Here is a 16,737-nt window from a genome sequence, read left to right as displayed (position 1 = left end):
CTAGATTGTGAGGCAGAAGACAGAGTTGGTAGTCTGGATCCTTATAACCCTCCTCTCTCTAAAGTAAGAGCTGTTAAGCAACCTCATTTCTCATTTGTGGATGGCTTTTTATATCCAAGGATTCTCTTAGCCGTTTAATGTTATTGGGTATGTGTCACCTAAAGCTAATTGATTGCATCACATTCCGAATGACGGTGCGTTTTGTTTGCTTGTAAGCTCAGCCACTAGCTCATCACAATTTACATTAGTTGGGTAAATGTTAACATTCATTCTTTAATTACCACTATGATTCTTACTCTGAAGGAGGCTTAAAGATAATAGTGAGTTACTGTATTCTTATTACGTGAAGAAATGTAATCAAGCTTGATAAAAACTTTAATCCACAAAATGATACATCACGATTACTCTTGAGCTGCCATTGCATGTGCCATGACTTTCGTCCCTAAACCACAACATACTGTATGACCATCAGTAGCTATTCTGCCAGTTAAAAATAATGGGTCTGAGAGATAAATAATGAATTAAATCTTATTGTTAAAACTCCCTACCATCTGAAATCCAATAAATTAAAGATTATTTTTGCCATCATATTCTCAGGTTAATCAGTCCTTTTACATAGATAAAATTGCAATTAAAATTATGTTTTATACTTTCCAGAAACATAGTTACCACTTAGAAGATAAAAATACAGTAACACTGAACAGAATCTTCATCATATCCTGTGGTTATTTTGATTTTATGTAATGATTTTACTACTTTTCTCTGACTTTAGTTCAATTCTTTAAGCATAGAACTTCGAATCTCCATCATTTCCTGTGATTATTTTGATTTTATGTAATGATTTTACTACTTTTCACTGACTTTAGTTCAATTCTTTAAGCATAGACCTTCGAATCTCCATCATTTCCTGTGATTATTTTGATTTTATGTAATGATTTTACTACTTTTCACTGACTTTAGTTCAATTCTTTAAGCATAGACCTTCGAATCTCCATCATTTCCTGTGATTATTTTGATTTTATGTAATGATTTTACTACTTTTCACTGACTTTAGTTCAATTCTTTAAGCATAGACCTTCGAATCTCCATCATTTCCTGTGATTATTTTGATTTTATGTAATGATTTTACTACTTTTCACTGACTTTAGTTCAATTCTTTAAGCATAGACCTTCGAATCTCCATCATTTCCTGTGATTATTTTGATTTTATGTAATGATTTTACTACTTTTCACTGACTTTAGTTCAATTCTTTAAGCATAGACCTTCGAATCTCCATCATTTCCTGTGATTATTTTGATTTTATGTAATGATTTTACTACTTTTCACTGACTTTAGTTCAATTCTTTAAGCATAGACCTTCGAATCTCCATCATTTCCTGTGATTATTTTGATTTTATGTAATGATTTAACTACTTTTCACTGACTTTAGTTCAATTCTTTAAGCATAGAACTTCGAATCTCCATCATTTCCTGTGATTATTTTGATTTTATGTAATGATTTTACTACTTTTCACTGACTTTAGTTCAATTCTTTAAGCATAGAACTTCGAATCTCCATCATTTCCTGTGATTATTTTGATTTTACGTAATGATTTTACTACTTTTCACTGACTTTAGTTCAATTCTTTAAGCATAGACCTTCGAATCTCCATCATTTCCTGTGATTATTTTGATTTTACGTAATGATTTTACTACTTTTCACTGACTTTAGTTCAATTCTTTAAGCATAGAACTTCAACAGTTGTCTTTCTGATACTTTAGATCATAAATAGTTGTTGTTCCGGCACCAAACTCCACGTCAGATGCTTCATGCTTATACCACTTTCAAGTTTTATCAGCAACAGAAATTTTTCAGTTCAAAATAAAAATAAACGCTCTTTTTCTTTTAACCATTTTCTAAGGGCATACAGTATCTCCAGGCTTTATCAACATTTTGAATATATTTTGAACTATGGAACACATAAAATGGCCGTCATCAGAATAAATAAGGAGCACAGGGTGTTACTATGTCAACTGCTAACAGCAAAATGATAACATGTGGTTAGAGGGTATGGCATGTGAGGAACATCTGTAGGTCTCCTTGGTGGAACTTTCCCAGGAGTGTGGAATTTTCTATCATGATTTCAAAAACCTTTGATTTTTGGAGGTTTTCAGAATTTGGATAAAGGATTCTAAGCCTGTAGTTTTTTTATATATTCTAAATATCAATAGAAAAAAAATGGAGTTCCACTTTCCAAGCTGTATTTTGAGATGGGTTCTATTAACCCTTTTACCCCCAGGGTATTTGGAAATTTCCAACCCTTAACCCCCAAGGGTTATTTTTTTTCAAGCACATTTTGCAGTATTATTTTTTTAAAATTGCTCTAACAGCCTTAATTTTGTCATAGAGAGGTCAGGTTGGTCTCATTCTCTTGGAAAATGCATGAATTTTCTAAAAAAAAATTGACAAAAATATGCAAAAAAAAAAAATTTTAAATAGCATTTTTTTGCAAGGACGTACCGGTACGTCCATGGGGTTAAAGGGATGAGTTTTGTGAAACGTACCAATACGTCCTTTGGGGGTAAAAGGGTTAATCAAAGCCAGGTAAGTCTAGAATTTTGATTTTTATACATTTCAATTTTATTTTTGACCCATTCCTTTCCTTCACTGGCATCCCTCCATCAGTGTGAGGGAGTCAGCAATATAAACATCAGGAGAGGTTCATAGAAAAAAAAAAAACAGAATTTTAATCATAAAACTTATGATATTTTTATAGTGGCCTAATGTTTGTATACATGCCCACTCTCTTTCCCACTGATCTCTGATGTCGGAAATAGAAATACTTTCAACTTTAAAACAATAACAAAGAACCCTTGGTGCCTTTTGCTATTATCCACTAGAGTGTTCCATTACTTTGCTTGGGCCATGTATCTATTGAAAAGAAAGAAAAGGGGAAATTTTTGTATTAAATTTTTTGGGGTAATAAACCAAGTTTCTGGAGAAGCAGCAATATGAACATAAAGTGAGTATAGAAATTATTTTTTTTTTTTATTAAGATTTTGCTTTAACAAACTTGAAAATTCCTTTTGAAAGTTTGATAAGAGGTCAAAATTGTGCTCTGATTACATAAAAAATAATTTCTCATCCACAGGTTTTCCATTGTGTACATTTTGAAACCCCCTCACAGCTGGGCTCAGAAAATCGCCCACGCTTACGAGGGTTTGACCATGTGGCGCCTGTGAGACCACATCATAATGAAACGGGAGAGGAAGATGATAGGTCATCACCTTCCTCTTCAGTACATGCAGTTGTTAATGGTGCTCAGGAGAGGCAGTCAGCAAATGCTACGAGACCTGAACCAATGGCAGTAGAAGGAGCGGTAGGTGGTGTAAGGGTGGAGGCACCAGCTGTCCCTCTAGAAGGAGCAGTTGCTGTTGTAGAAGCTGCACCAGCACCTGCACCTTCGCCTGCAAACACTCGTCGTCCTGCTCTTCCCCCTGATGGTAATGTAGATACAAGAGAGTGAAACTGCTCTGAACCTTATAACTCTCTAGGCATTGACAAATGATTGAAAGGTCGTAAGACATTTGTATAGAAAATTATAGTAGCAAATATTTTCATTCTAAAAGCCTCATGTGTATACCATTCTTAGATCATTTTGTAGTTAATGTTCTTTGTAAAGCTCATTTTATAATATTTTGGTTATGTTTTAGATAAGTATATTTAGAAAGAAACACATTGTAATACCAGAAGTATATGAGTCACTCAGTATCTCATTTGGCTACTACTTGTTTCTCAGATGACTCAGAAAATTGCATAAATTGGGTAGTGAATCATTTATAACTTCTCATTTTGTTATTTTGAAATAGGTTTGGCGTTTCACAAACACCGTTAAGCCCCAAAATTATAATAATCCAAATTATAAATTTTCCAGTTTAGTACAAGTTCAGTATCTTTAATTTAGTACTTTTTAGATAAAAAATTTATTGCTTATTATTTCTATTTTTGAAGAGAAAAGAAACAAGTTACAAACACATTTCATTTGTAGTGAATCTTTGATTCTGAAAATGATTAAATTTAATTTCTTCAAATTACATGATGTATAGTGTAGTGCAGGAAGAGTGATATGTAATTTTTGTAGGGTAGGCTGTAGTTAAGTTTTGAGCATTTTTGAGCATTTCAGTTGCACCTCTATATATTAGTAATTGCAAGAAATAGAATCAAAAAGTACTTTTATATAGTAGACTGTATAGTCCTAAAAAGGGTTGGGATATTCCCAGAAATCGTAGACTGTATAGTCCTAAAAAGGGTGGGGATATTCCCAGAAATCGTAGACTGTATAGTCCTAAAAAGGGTTGGGATATTCCCAGAAATCGTAGACTGTATAGTCCTAAAAAGGGTTGGGATATTCCCAGAAATCGTAGACTGTATAGTCCTAAAAAGGGTTGGGATATTCCCAGAAATCGACTTGTTGTCTGTTTTCACCTTGTTATTTAGTTTTATGGGATATTTAGCATATACTGTATTTTTATATGCACATTAAAAACCAAAGTGGAAATTTAGTTTTATGAACTAATATTTAATGGGCAATATTAGGGTTTCTTCACTTCTGTAAACTATTCGAGAGTGGCGTATTTTGTGAATGAAATTATATTGCAACTCCTAATTTTTGTATTTATTGGATGTGCTTACCTGGCTTAAAAGTTCTTAAATTTATTGTCTGAAAATTTTATTGAAATATAACAAGGTGCAAAGATTACTTAGATTCTTACTTTCATCAAAGGGTAAGTTATTGCAAAGATGAAAGTTTAAAATCCAAGTTTTTTAGGAATCTGGATATTAAAGTGTTGTTTTATATTTGCATAATAAAATTACAGTATCCTCAATTACATTTGATCATTCTGTTATTTTATATTTTTGAAAAGGTAGATGGTTAGTAGAAAAGCATAACAACAACCTTTTGATCATATTTTCATCCATTAAGATTCTCATTACATTCTCCATAGAAATTTTCTGCCTGTCTTATACTTGGCATTTTGACTTTTTATTTTTGCTAATTTCTCATTTTTTTTCAATTTAAACTGTATTTCAGTGAAGAAGAAGTATTTACCATAATTACAATGCCATAAGAATGGTTTTATTGAGAAAATAAAAACACCAAGCTATAGAGAAAGTAAACACACCTGCGCTCAATTTTTTTTAATGATCATTTGCACCGACGATATATGCAGCTGATACGAACTACGCTACTGAAATTTTTTGCATTTAGATATAATTTTCAGTAAGTAAAAATTGAGAAATGAAGTTTGTTCCCCTCATTATGTTGGAAAGGTATACTGGAGAAACAGCCAAATGTGCTTTCTCTGATAGCTTATTTCATAGTAATATTTGCCATTATAACCAGACTTTTCTGGGGCTATATGTTTTAGTTTTTTGTTACACTTATAAAAGCAAGATGTTCTATAAATAGGGTTAGTCGTAGTAGGAGGCACAGACGGGTGTAGGACGGCACCTCGTTGTTCCAGGGGATGTTGATGAAGGAGAGGTCTAATTGGAGAGGGACTTATGGTCGTGGTTCTATCACGCCCCAGTTTTCTATACCGACACTCAAAGAGTGAGCGAGCTAGGTTTATTCCTGGCATTCCATGCATCTCTTTTTCTCTGGTATATTCAGCAGTAATTATGCCTTAGAAATGGTGCTAGAGGAGCATTTCACTGGGCGACACAGGTTCCTCGGCCAGAAATAGATTTTTCCTTCGTCAAAATCCCTTTTATACAACAATCTTTACTCGATATTAAAAGATCCTGTTTATTGCAGTGAAGGATTTTTCATTTTTTAAGCCTTCATCTCCAGATTAGAATGTAGTAGGTTATGTCTTGTGAATATTTTGAATAAATTACTTATTGATAAATTCACCCCCTTCCAACTCCCAGCACCTTGTCGTTGGTTAGTAGCCTTAATAAAATCAGCTAAGTTTTCTTAATTCTTTCCCACTTTTTTTTTTATCTCCTTGAATTCTCCAATTTATTTTTTTAATGATTACAAGTGAGTGTGGTTGGACATGCATCCTCACTTGTAAAATGCAGATAGCTAGCTGAGTCAAGTATGGCAAAAAACTCTGATGTCAAGCTTTGTTATTAGTCATGTACAATCTCACTCCTTTCCTAATGACTTAGGGTATAGTTCTATCTTGTATTTCTTTTGTCTATTTTTGTTGATCAAGAAAAGATACAATGAAAGTAAATTGTGAATTTTTTGTGCACAAGGAATTGATTTAATCATCAAATTCTGTATTTCCAAAGTGATCAGCACAAGAATGCATTACAAACAGTCATATAAACCTAACCCAGTTAGAAACAAAAGAAATTTTGAGTCAATAAATATGAGCATCACTCTTCCTTCAATACTAGATTGTCCTCCTACTTGTGTTAAGCATAAAATTTTTGTCAGCCCATACCTGTATTATTTATGCAACAATCATAAGGCAACAAATGATAGAACACTTGAGGCCCTCTTTATGGTATTCACACTGACAGTTTTAAATCTTCCTCTGGTGTAGGATTTTCTGCTTTAATCTAATGAAACAAACCACTTTTCATTACCTAATACTACTACTAGGATCTAAGGAGATTAAGAATACCCTTTCTCAACAAATTAAGTTTTCCTTCCTCTAATTATATGAAGCTATATCAGTGTTAAAATATATTGAATCCATGCACTTGTTTGTAAAGTAGTCAAAGTTGCCCTTGCTGAGACTAAATGAAATAAACCGGTTCTTGTCAGTAATTTATTGCTTTCTGAAATCTTTCATAATATGTGAATGGCAGATATTGTGGTATAATGTATCTGTTAATAATAGATTAAAACAGATCAAACCAGCAGTTTGAATGTGGTGTTCTCCATTCAAAAAAGAATGTCGCTTTAAAGTATAATAATTATCATTAAATGTTGAACTTTTACAGTATTACCCAAGGTTATTTAATGGATAACTCACGTGATCAAATACTAGAATGAAGACAACTCAAATTAAGACTTATAATCAACCTTTTTTTGTGATTGTCGAGTTTTTAAACCACATATATCAAATATTGGAAAGTATCTTCATTTTCAATGCATCCAATTCTTTATATTTTAGGAGTTGCAATATATTAAATAAGATGTTGTACATTAATTAAAAACAAACAGTTTTGGGCCAGTCCTACAAGAGTTAAAGTGGTCTGGTTGAACTATTTTTTTTTTCTTAGTTAATAATACATTTTAATATTATTTATTTTACCTCATAATTCATAACAAAGTTTCAGTGTTACCTAAGGCAAAGCTGTAATGAATGATTTCTGTATTTTGTTCTTCATATATTGTATACTTCTTGAAGATTGTAGATAAGCATTATTTATGATTTATTCATTATATTTCAAGTATATATATATTTAGTGTATAGTTCTATCTTGTATTTCTTTTGTCTATTTTTGTTGATCAAGAAAAGATACAATGAATGTAAATTGTGAATTTTTTGTGCACAAGGAATTGATTTAATCATCAGATTCTGTATTTCCAAAGTGATAAGCACAAGAATGTATGGGTAAAAGAAGAAAATCATCAAATGTTACGTAGATTGTACCCATGAAGGTAAAGTAGGATACACTCTGTCATTTACTTCAGTAGAAAAAGGTTTTAGGTCTAATGGAAGCTAAGGGTCATAAGTAACTACAACAGTTTAATGGTAAAGGTACAAGGTAATTCTTTTATTTAGCATTACAATTGCAATTGTTCAACATTGCCGTCGCACACGAGAATAATCAAGCTTTTAGATATGGTTTCCTTTAGCTGTTTTAAATCATATCTTCTTTTCGAATGATACTGACAATCAAATGAAGTTCCTTAAAACATAGTTCAGCAGCTGGATGGTTTTCATAAACTAAGTTAAGTTTATTCCATACTTGTACTTTATATTTTTCAGTGCAATTTTTTATGTACGAAATATTCAAAATTTCTGGAAGGATTGAAAGTTTATTTTATAAATTATAGACCACTATAGCCTTTAGCCTAGTGAGATATATTGGTCCAGTAAATACCCATTTTCACTCAATTTAAAAATTTATTTACCAAAGAATATTTATTATTTCAATGAACATTACCTGTGGTTCACATATTTTCTTTGGTGAAGTTCTCTCTCTCTTCAATATCTATCATTAACAAATAAAAAAAAATTACCACTCTCCTTTACTTAAATACCTACCCCCAGTATGTAATGATGGGGTATCCCATCTCTGGCTACTCTGTGGTAAACAATCTAGGTGTGAGGTCGATGCGTATTTGAAGTTAAACTAGAATGCGAAAATATCCTGACATCACTAACCAGTGGGGAGGTAGGGTAGAATTAAGATGAGCCACAGATAAGCATTGAAATAATAAATTCTGTTTATTTCAATAAATATTACCTGTGGTTCACTTTGGTGAATCTCAAATTCCTATGGAGTGCTGATGGCTGATAGCATGTCCTCCACATAGCATAATCAAGCTCCTTTGGCTTGATTGTTTACCATAGTATGTCACAGATGACATGCTCAGTCATTACATACTAGGGGGAAAGGCAATTAGAGTGAAATAGTGTGAACTATGACATTTTTTAATGATAGCCTTCGAAAAAAGAGGGCTTCAGCAAGGAAGCTACACGAACCACAGGTAAGGATTGAGATGATAGATTTTATTAGTGAAATTCTTTTTTTATTGTACTGTATTATGTGATCTTGCATGAATAGGATCCCGGGTTCTAGAATAGGGTATAGTGAAGCTAGTGTGTCCAATGGATTTTTATTTTTTAGAATCTAGCATTTTAGCATAGTGCAATGTAATAGTGTAAAATTGTATAAAGCAAAACATACAACTTTTAAGTTTGATACTGGCATGATTTTATATCCATATATTGTAAAGTATTTATGTAATAACTTCTGAAGTTTAACCGGATCTGGTTTCTCTTTCATAGGTCACAGTTCCGACATGTTGTATTGCTTCATCATCCATATAAGCCATTCATTCATTCTAGTATTTATGTTTTCATTCATGTAATTCATTCATGTCCTGTTTTATGTAAATAATGCTTGAATTTGAATTTGTACCATATCTTTTAATTTGTACATATCAATTTTGTGCCAAATTTCCGTATTTTGTGGTTTCTAAGATCATCATTTGTTCAAAGTTTTTGTGTTATCTTTGCTATTATTCTTTATTTTTATCTATACTTTTTGTGTAATGTATTTATCAAGTTGGTTGTTTTACACCATCAGCTGGGGATAAGATCAAGCATACTGACATATTCTTCTGATATTAAATCAGTAGTTTGTCCAAATGACAGTTTCTTTATTTTGGAAGGAAATTGATTTTGATAAAAAGTGTTATTTCAAGAACATCTATTATTAGCCTTGCATGCAAGTAACAGAAAAATTATTTATAACAAATATTTTTTTTTTTTCGTTTTTTCATAGTGAAAAGAGACTTGTCCTAAACCTTTTTTCCCTTTGAAGACTGACTAAACTTCTATTTTCCAATACTTGATAACCGTTGCCTTCTTGTCCCATGCTGAAATTTTAAAATGTTCTTATCTGTCTAATTGATAAGTGACATTCCATTAAGAAATGAAGCAAACAGTATTTTTAAATGCAGGAAAAGAAACTTTGTTCCCATATCTTACTTGAAATAGCATACAGTATTTTTATTTTTCTGTATTTCTTGACTACTTCAAATAACCATTGCAATTGTATTGTCTATAATGGTACATTTCTCAGAAAAAAACAATAAATGTTCATAATTGGACTGACTGAGAAATATTTTTCTCTACCATGGAAATTTAATTTTTTTTGTATAAGATAATACCAGAAGCACAAGGATCATTGCTTTACTCTAAGTGTGTGTTTCAACTGCTATATTTTACCGAGTAAGAGTTAGTATGCTGTTCTGTGCAGTACAGAAAGACATTAAAAATAGATAGTAGGCTACTATCCAATAATATCCAAATCTTCTCATTAGGATTATCATAAATATTTTTCCCTTCAGTAGAAATGGTTAAGCTCTTCCAAGGTAAGAAAATTTCACTTCATTATTGGTAGTGATAGAGTTACCAATGAAGGATTAAAATCATTTTGTTACTTTTATGATATTGTTCATTTCCTTTTGTTTGACTTCTTTATGGATTCTCCTCAAGTTTGTAATAAAGGAATATGTGTCAGCTAGTTGATATACATGTACTGTATCTCTATGTTAGTTACCATCCTATATGTAAGATTTTCAAGTACAGTATTGCCAACCTTGTTACAATTACAATTGCGGGTTGTCTACAAATTGTGATTTATGGTTACTCAAAGCTTGTCGTTTATAAAGGTAGCCTGGTATCTTCATCTATTCTATTGCATAACTGGTATGCCAAAAAAGTTAAAGAAATTAATACCTCCATATTTGAAATATAATTGTTTTAGTAACATTCTTTGATGCTATACATACATACACTGTATTATCATATAGAAAGTATATGATGACAAGTTCATTCTTTGCAGTATATTTTTTTAAATGAAACATGCACTTTACTACATAATCTTCGGTAATAAAACTTAGATTCAATCTTGCTGTTGGTTCGAGTTTGCATCCTGAGTGGAATTGTAGATTTTCATCTTTGCTGCTACATCTGTCAGAGATGAGAAAATTTCCTGGCTTGAAAGAAAATGGAATTTAAAGACTTTATAAATATTATATATACATTAAGGTTTTATTATAGAAATAAGTAAGAAAATATAGTCATAAGAAACTATGAAAGGAGGGAAAATACATTATTTCATTTATTAAGAAATCCAAACGACTTAGAAACTGTATTGTGTGTCATGAGAAAAGCAGACAAGAAGCATTATGCATTAAAGAAACTTGTACTTATGACAAGGTATAGGATTAAAAGCCTTTTATGAAGGCTTATCATAACCTGCCACATTTCAAAAACTTTGACAAATTTCTCTAAGAGACAAAGGCTCATTAAGAAATATTTGGTTTAAAGAATGAAAAAGAAGCAAGTTATTATTACACTGTCTAATTTTGTACACAATAAATGTGGATGTCTGGGATGAATCACATGGGGACGCTTACTTAACTCTGTTTTAGATGCAGGCATTAAAGACAAGTTACATGGGTCCTTTTTTCATAATTGAGATACTAGTTAATGCTGGGTCAACCATAAAGAACACACTTGAAATTTCCTATCAATATATTAGATTATTGTTTCTACACATAAACAACCTTTTGTCCTTTATAATAGAGAAATATCTTCAGCAGAGCTGGAACACCGTTGAATTAATGAGGTAATTAACAAGAGGCAGTGAACGCTGACAAGAAGAGCCTCTCCCCAACCTGTCAGAAACTCTTAACATTTTTCTATACTGTAGCTCCAATGAGTACGGACATATTTTAATTTTTCTTTGCAGAAAGTGAATGTTGGGTGTTGCTATTTGTGATTATTGATGTGAAGGTAGAGTTTCGTACTTGGCAGAGAAAGGGTGAACGTTGCAACTAGTTTACTGTACAGTGAAATTGGCTGTGGATCCACTCCCTCTCTATGCATCTTGTATGGGGCGCGATTGTTCGTGGCCTCATGTGCAGTGGCAGGCATATCTTGTGATGGGGAAAAGGAGAGCCAAGTCTTCTTTGTGATCTTTTTTGGGAAAACTTAAGAAGACACTGAGGAAAGCTCTTACCGCTTTCTTTCCCTCATCGGGTGGAACTAATTCCACGGCTTCTGAGTATTCGTCAGAAGCAAGCAGGCCTGTGATCTACATCAGCAAGTTTTTCGAGTTTGGGAAGTTGCAAAGCTTAAGAGGAAAGACGTTGTCTGATCCACTTCTATCAATGAAATAGAATTACTGTACTTGAACAGTTGTTATTTAAAACTTCTACAAAAAATTCTCTCTCTCTTTGAGCATATGGGCACTGAAACAGAGCCTAACTTTCAAGCTTCATCCTATTTGCACAATTTTCCTTGCCTGCTCACAAACAAACATCCATTGTTTATTAATTTTTAAAAATGTATGCTGAGTTATCCCCCTTTCGAGCGCTTTCTATCATTGATAATTTTGTTTATTTTCATTACCAACTGTTTTTTCTGGCAGTAGGTTGGCCAGGGCACCAGCTGCCCTTTGAGATACTACCGCTAGATTTATGGGCTATTTTGACTGGCCAAACAGTACATACTCCGAATAGTGTGGACTATTCCTTACAGAATCCCCTCTGTCCTCATACTCCTGATAACTTTGAGATTACCAAACAATTCTTCTTGACCCAAGGGGTTAACTACTGCACTGTAATTGTTCAGTGGCTACTTTCCTCTTGGTAAGGGTAGAAGAAACTCTTTAGCTATGATAGCAACTCTTCTAGAAGGTCACTCCAAAATCAAACCATTGTTCTCTAGTCTTGGGTGTGCTATAGCCCCTGTACCATAGTCTTCCACTGTCTTGGGTTAGAGTTCTCCTGCTTGAGGGTACACTCGGGCACACTATTCCATCTAATTTCTCTTCTTCTTTTTTGTTAAGTTTTTATAGTTTACATAGGAAATGTTTATTTTAATATTGTTACTGTTCTTAAAATATTTTTCCTTGTTTTCTTTCCTCACTGGGCTATTTTCGCTGTTGGGGCCCCTGGGCTTATAGCATCCTGCTTTTAGTAGGTAGTGGGGTCCCTCACATGGTTCAGCCCATCATTGAAAATGGCATTTCAGAATGTGGCACTAACAGCTAAGTGAGAGTTGAAGACTTCAGGTGTCAGTAGGGAACAGCATTCTTGGTCCATCCTCTGAGGATGCTGTTGCCATATTAACAAAGGAACAACACCTCCCAATAACCAGTGGGGATTAGGTAATAGACACACCATTGAACACAGTACTGAATAGGCCCGAATAGTTACTGACCTCTTAATGACACTCTCAGACCCCTATTTCATTTTATAACTATACAAAATTTTTGAATTTCAGCTGTAAGAGAAAAAAACCAAAGTGGTTGTATTCATGGTTATATAACACTGAATACAGGAAAGCATTCACGGTTATATAAACCCAAGTAGAAAAGACAAGAAAAAAGTTCTTGAAAACTCTCTTATATAGTACAGTACTGGAGTATTTGTCTCAAGGTAAGTGAGGCAAAGAGGGCAGCTGACCTGAGGTAGGGTCAGGGATTGGTTAATTCATATGAAGAGAATAAGAAGAAGTTTTGGAAAGAAGTGAAGAGAGTAAGGAAGGCTGGCTCAAGAATTGAAAAGACAGTGAAAGATGGAAATGGAAGGTGGTTAAAAGGAGAGGAGGCAAGGAAAAGGTGGTCGGAGTATTTTGAAAGTTTACTGAATGTTGAGGATAATAGGGAGGCAGATATAATTGCTGTTGCAGGTGTTGAGGTGCCGGTGATGGGAGATGAGAATAATAGAGAGATTACAAGAGAGGAAGGGAGGAGAGCACTAGATGAAACGAGAGTAGGAAAAGCATCTGGTATGGATGGTGTGAGAGCTGAGATGTTGAAGGAAGGGAGTGTGACTGTACTTGAATGGTTGGTGAGATTGTTTAGTATGTGTTTTATGTTGTCAATGGTACCAGTAGATTGGGTTTGTGCGTGTATTCTACCACTATATAAGGGTAAGGGAGATGTGCATGAGTGTTGTAATTCAAGGGGTATTAGTTTGTTGAGTGTAGTTGGAAAAGTGTATGGTAGAGTTCTGATTAATAGGATTAAGGATAAAACAGAGAATGCAATCTTAGAAGTACAGGGTGGTTTTAGAAGAGTTAGGGGCTGTATGAATCAGATGTTTACAGTTAGGCAGATATGCAAGAAATATTTAGCAAAAGGTAAGGAGGTGTATGTTGTGTTTATGGATCTGGAGAAAGCGTATGATAGAGTTGATAGGGAAGCAATGAGGAATGTGATGAGGTTATATGGTGTTGGTGGAAGGTTATTGCAAGCAGTGAAAAGTTTCTACAAAGGTAGTAAAGCATGTGTTAGGATAGGAAATGAAGTGAGCGATTGGTTTCCGGTGAGAGTGGGACTGAGACAGGTATGTGTGATGTCGCCGTGGCTGTTTAACTTGTATGTTGATGGAGTGGTGTGAGAGGTGAATGCTCTAGTGCTTGGACGAGGATTGAAACTGGTAGACGAAAATGACCATGAATGGGAGTTAAATCAGTTGTTGTTTGCGGATGATACTGTACAAGTTGCAGACGAGGAAGAGAAGCTTGGACGATTAGTGACAGAATTTGGAAGGGTGTGTGAGAGAAGGAAGTTGAGAGTTAATGTGGGTAAGAGTAAGGGTATGAGATTTTCGGGAAGGGAAGGTGGTGCGAGGTTGAATGTCATGTTGAATGGAGAGTTACTTGAGGAGGTGGATCAGTTTAAGTACAGTACTTAGGGTCTGTTGTTGCAGCAAATGGTGGAGTGGAAGAAGATGTACGTCAAAGAGTGAATGAAGGATGCAAAATGTTGGGGGCAGTTAGAGGAGTAGTAAAAAATAGGGGGTTGGGCATGAATGTAAAGAGTTCTGTCTGAGAAAGTGATTGTACCAACTGTGATGTATGGATCGGAGTTGTGGGGAATGAAAATGATGGAGAGACAGAAATTGAATGTGTTTGAGATGAAGTGTCTGAGGTTTATGGCTGGTGTATCTCGAATAGATAGGGTTAGGAACGAAGTAGTGAGGGTGAGAACGGGTGTAAGAAATGAGTTAGCAGCTAGAGTGGATATGAATGTATTGAGGTGGTTTGGCCATGTTGAGAGAATGGAAAATGGTTGTCTGCTAAAGAAGGTGATGAATACAAGAGTTGATGTATAAGAGGAAGGCCAAGGTTTTGGTGGATGGATGGAGTGAAGAAAGCTCTGGGTGATAGGAGGATAGATGTGAGAGAGGCAAGAGAGCATGCTAGAAATAGGAATGAATGGCGAGCGATTGTGACGCAGTTCCGGTAGGACCTGCTGCTTCCTCCAGTGCCTTCGATGACCGCAGAGGTAGCAGCAGTAGGGGATTCAGCGTAATGAAGCTTCATCTGTGGTGGATAACGGGGGAGGGTGGGCTGTGTCACCCTAGCAGTACCATCCGAACTCGGTTGAGTCCCTTGTCAGGCTGGGAAGAACGTAGAGAGGAGAGGTCCCCTTTTTTGTTTCATTTGTTTGATGTTTGATGTCGGCTATCCCCCAAAATTGGGGGAAGTGCCATGGTATATGTATATATTTGTCTCAACTTACTCTGTTCTGTTGAATAGATTTGCACTAGTTGAAAATACCAAACTACTCCTCTCTGTGTGAATTAGTAACCAGTAGGTCAACACTGTGAATGACATTGTCATCTTTAAAGTGTTGTCTGAATAGGATAAGACAAAGTTTTGAAGTTTGTTGGTGTCAAGAGGAAGGACTTACATCAGTGAAAAAAAAAAAATATGGGTTATCTTGTCCACAGGAGATAAGACACTATACCTGTTCTATTCTCTTACCAGGTTACCATTGAAGGGAGTCTCTTTCTCTGGAACAGATAGGTCATGGATTCAACTTGAGACAGCATTGGAGAAATTAAAAACTGGCAATCAGAATTCTATTATCTGCAGTGCTATCTCCTTCAAAGCGCCTTTCTGTATTGCAAAGGGAATGGTAGCCAAGCCTTCGTGGACTGCAATGCAATTGATCTTAGGCCTGAACAGAGGCGTGCATTTAATGAAATCTCTTCTAGGCTTTCAGCCTTCTACTTCCATGTCCAAATGTTAGAAGACCTTGTAGGCCTTTTTTTCATGGCTTCTGTTGTAGTCAATCAGTTGTATTAGTTGTTTGCTTGTTAGCCCAAGCAATAGCTCACATGTATTTTTTTCTTTCCAAAAGACAGATGGCATCTAAATGAAATTCAGAAAATAGTGTACAGAGTGTCTTATTCACTGACTCCTTTTCACTAGCTTGACATTAGATAAAAAAGTTTTGGCTTTATTCATGCGATATTCTAAAAAAAATCCTTTTCTATTTACTTAGGCAACACAGTTTTAGCACTGAGATAAAAAGAAAATTCATATGACCTCATATTTTTATAATAGCTTGATACATTATTGGCAGATTTTCTAAATATCAAGAGAAAATGTAATAATAATTAGCTTGTTCATTGATCAGAACATCAAAGAATTGGATACTGGCATTTTTTTTTCTTTTCCTAAAGTAAATTTTAAGGATGGAATCAACTAATCAATAATTACAATAAAATTCTCAGTTATTCTTTCCCAATAGAATTCCTTCCCATTGCTGGGCCAAATCCAAATGTACAGAATTCCCAGAACATCTTATAACAATACCAAATAATTTCTAGGTACCACACTGAACATATCAATCTCGTTTCATCATTCTAGCACCACATGACTGCCTTAGCACAAGCTATTCACAAAACAGTCAACAGAATTAAGGCTGATTTTATGGAACAGTATGCCGTACCATGAATTAAGTTCTTAATGCTGGGTAAGCTAAGCAGAACCTTACTAAATCGGCCAACTTTGACAGGTCATTATTATGTACATAAATTACCCTGGATTTCAGGAGGTAATAAAGTCAATTTCTTTTAGCGATGCATATTTGCACCGACTCGCAACGGTGCCCTTTTAGCTCGGAAAAGTTTCCTGATCGCTGATTGGTTGGACAAGATAATTCTAACCAATCAGCGATTAGGAAACTTTTCCGAGCTAAAAGGGCACCGTTGCGAGTCGGTGCAAATGTGCCTCGCTAAAAG

At 34.5% G+C, this 16,737-nt stretch overlaps 1 protein-coding gene across 1 annotated transcript in view; it reads left to right on the top strand.

The window, feature by feature from the left end:
* Positions 1-10,523, top strand: part of BTBD9 (BTB (POZ) domain containing 9) — a 90,632-nt gene extending 80,109 nt beyond the window's left edge. The window contains exon 11 of the mRNA XM_068348328.1: positions 3,133-10,523. Within this exon, the coding sequence (XP_068204429.1) occupies positions 3,133-3,507 (375 nt within the window). The 3' untranslated portion in view covers positions 3,508-10,523. The remainder of the gene's footprint in view (positions 1-3,132) is intronic.
* The last annotated feature ends 6,214 nt before the right edge of the window (positions 10,524-16,737 follow it).

The sequence above is a fragment of the Palaemon carinicauda genome, chromosome 24 (assembly GCF_036898095.1).
Source record: "Palaemon carinicauda isolate YSFRI2023 chromosome 24, ASM3689809v2, whole genome shotgun sequence".
Taxonomy (NCBI): Eukaryota; Metazoa; Arthropoda; class Malacostraca; order Decapoda; family Palaemonidae; genus Palaemon; species Palaemon carinicauda.
This window is presented reverse-complemented; position numbering and strand designations above follow the sequence as displayed.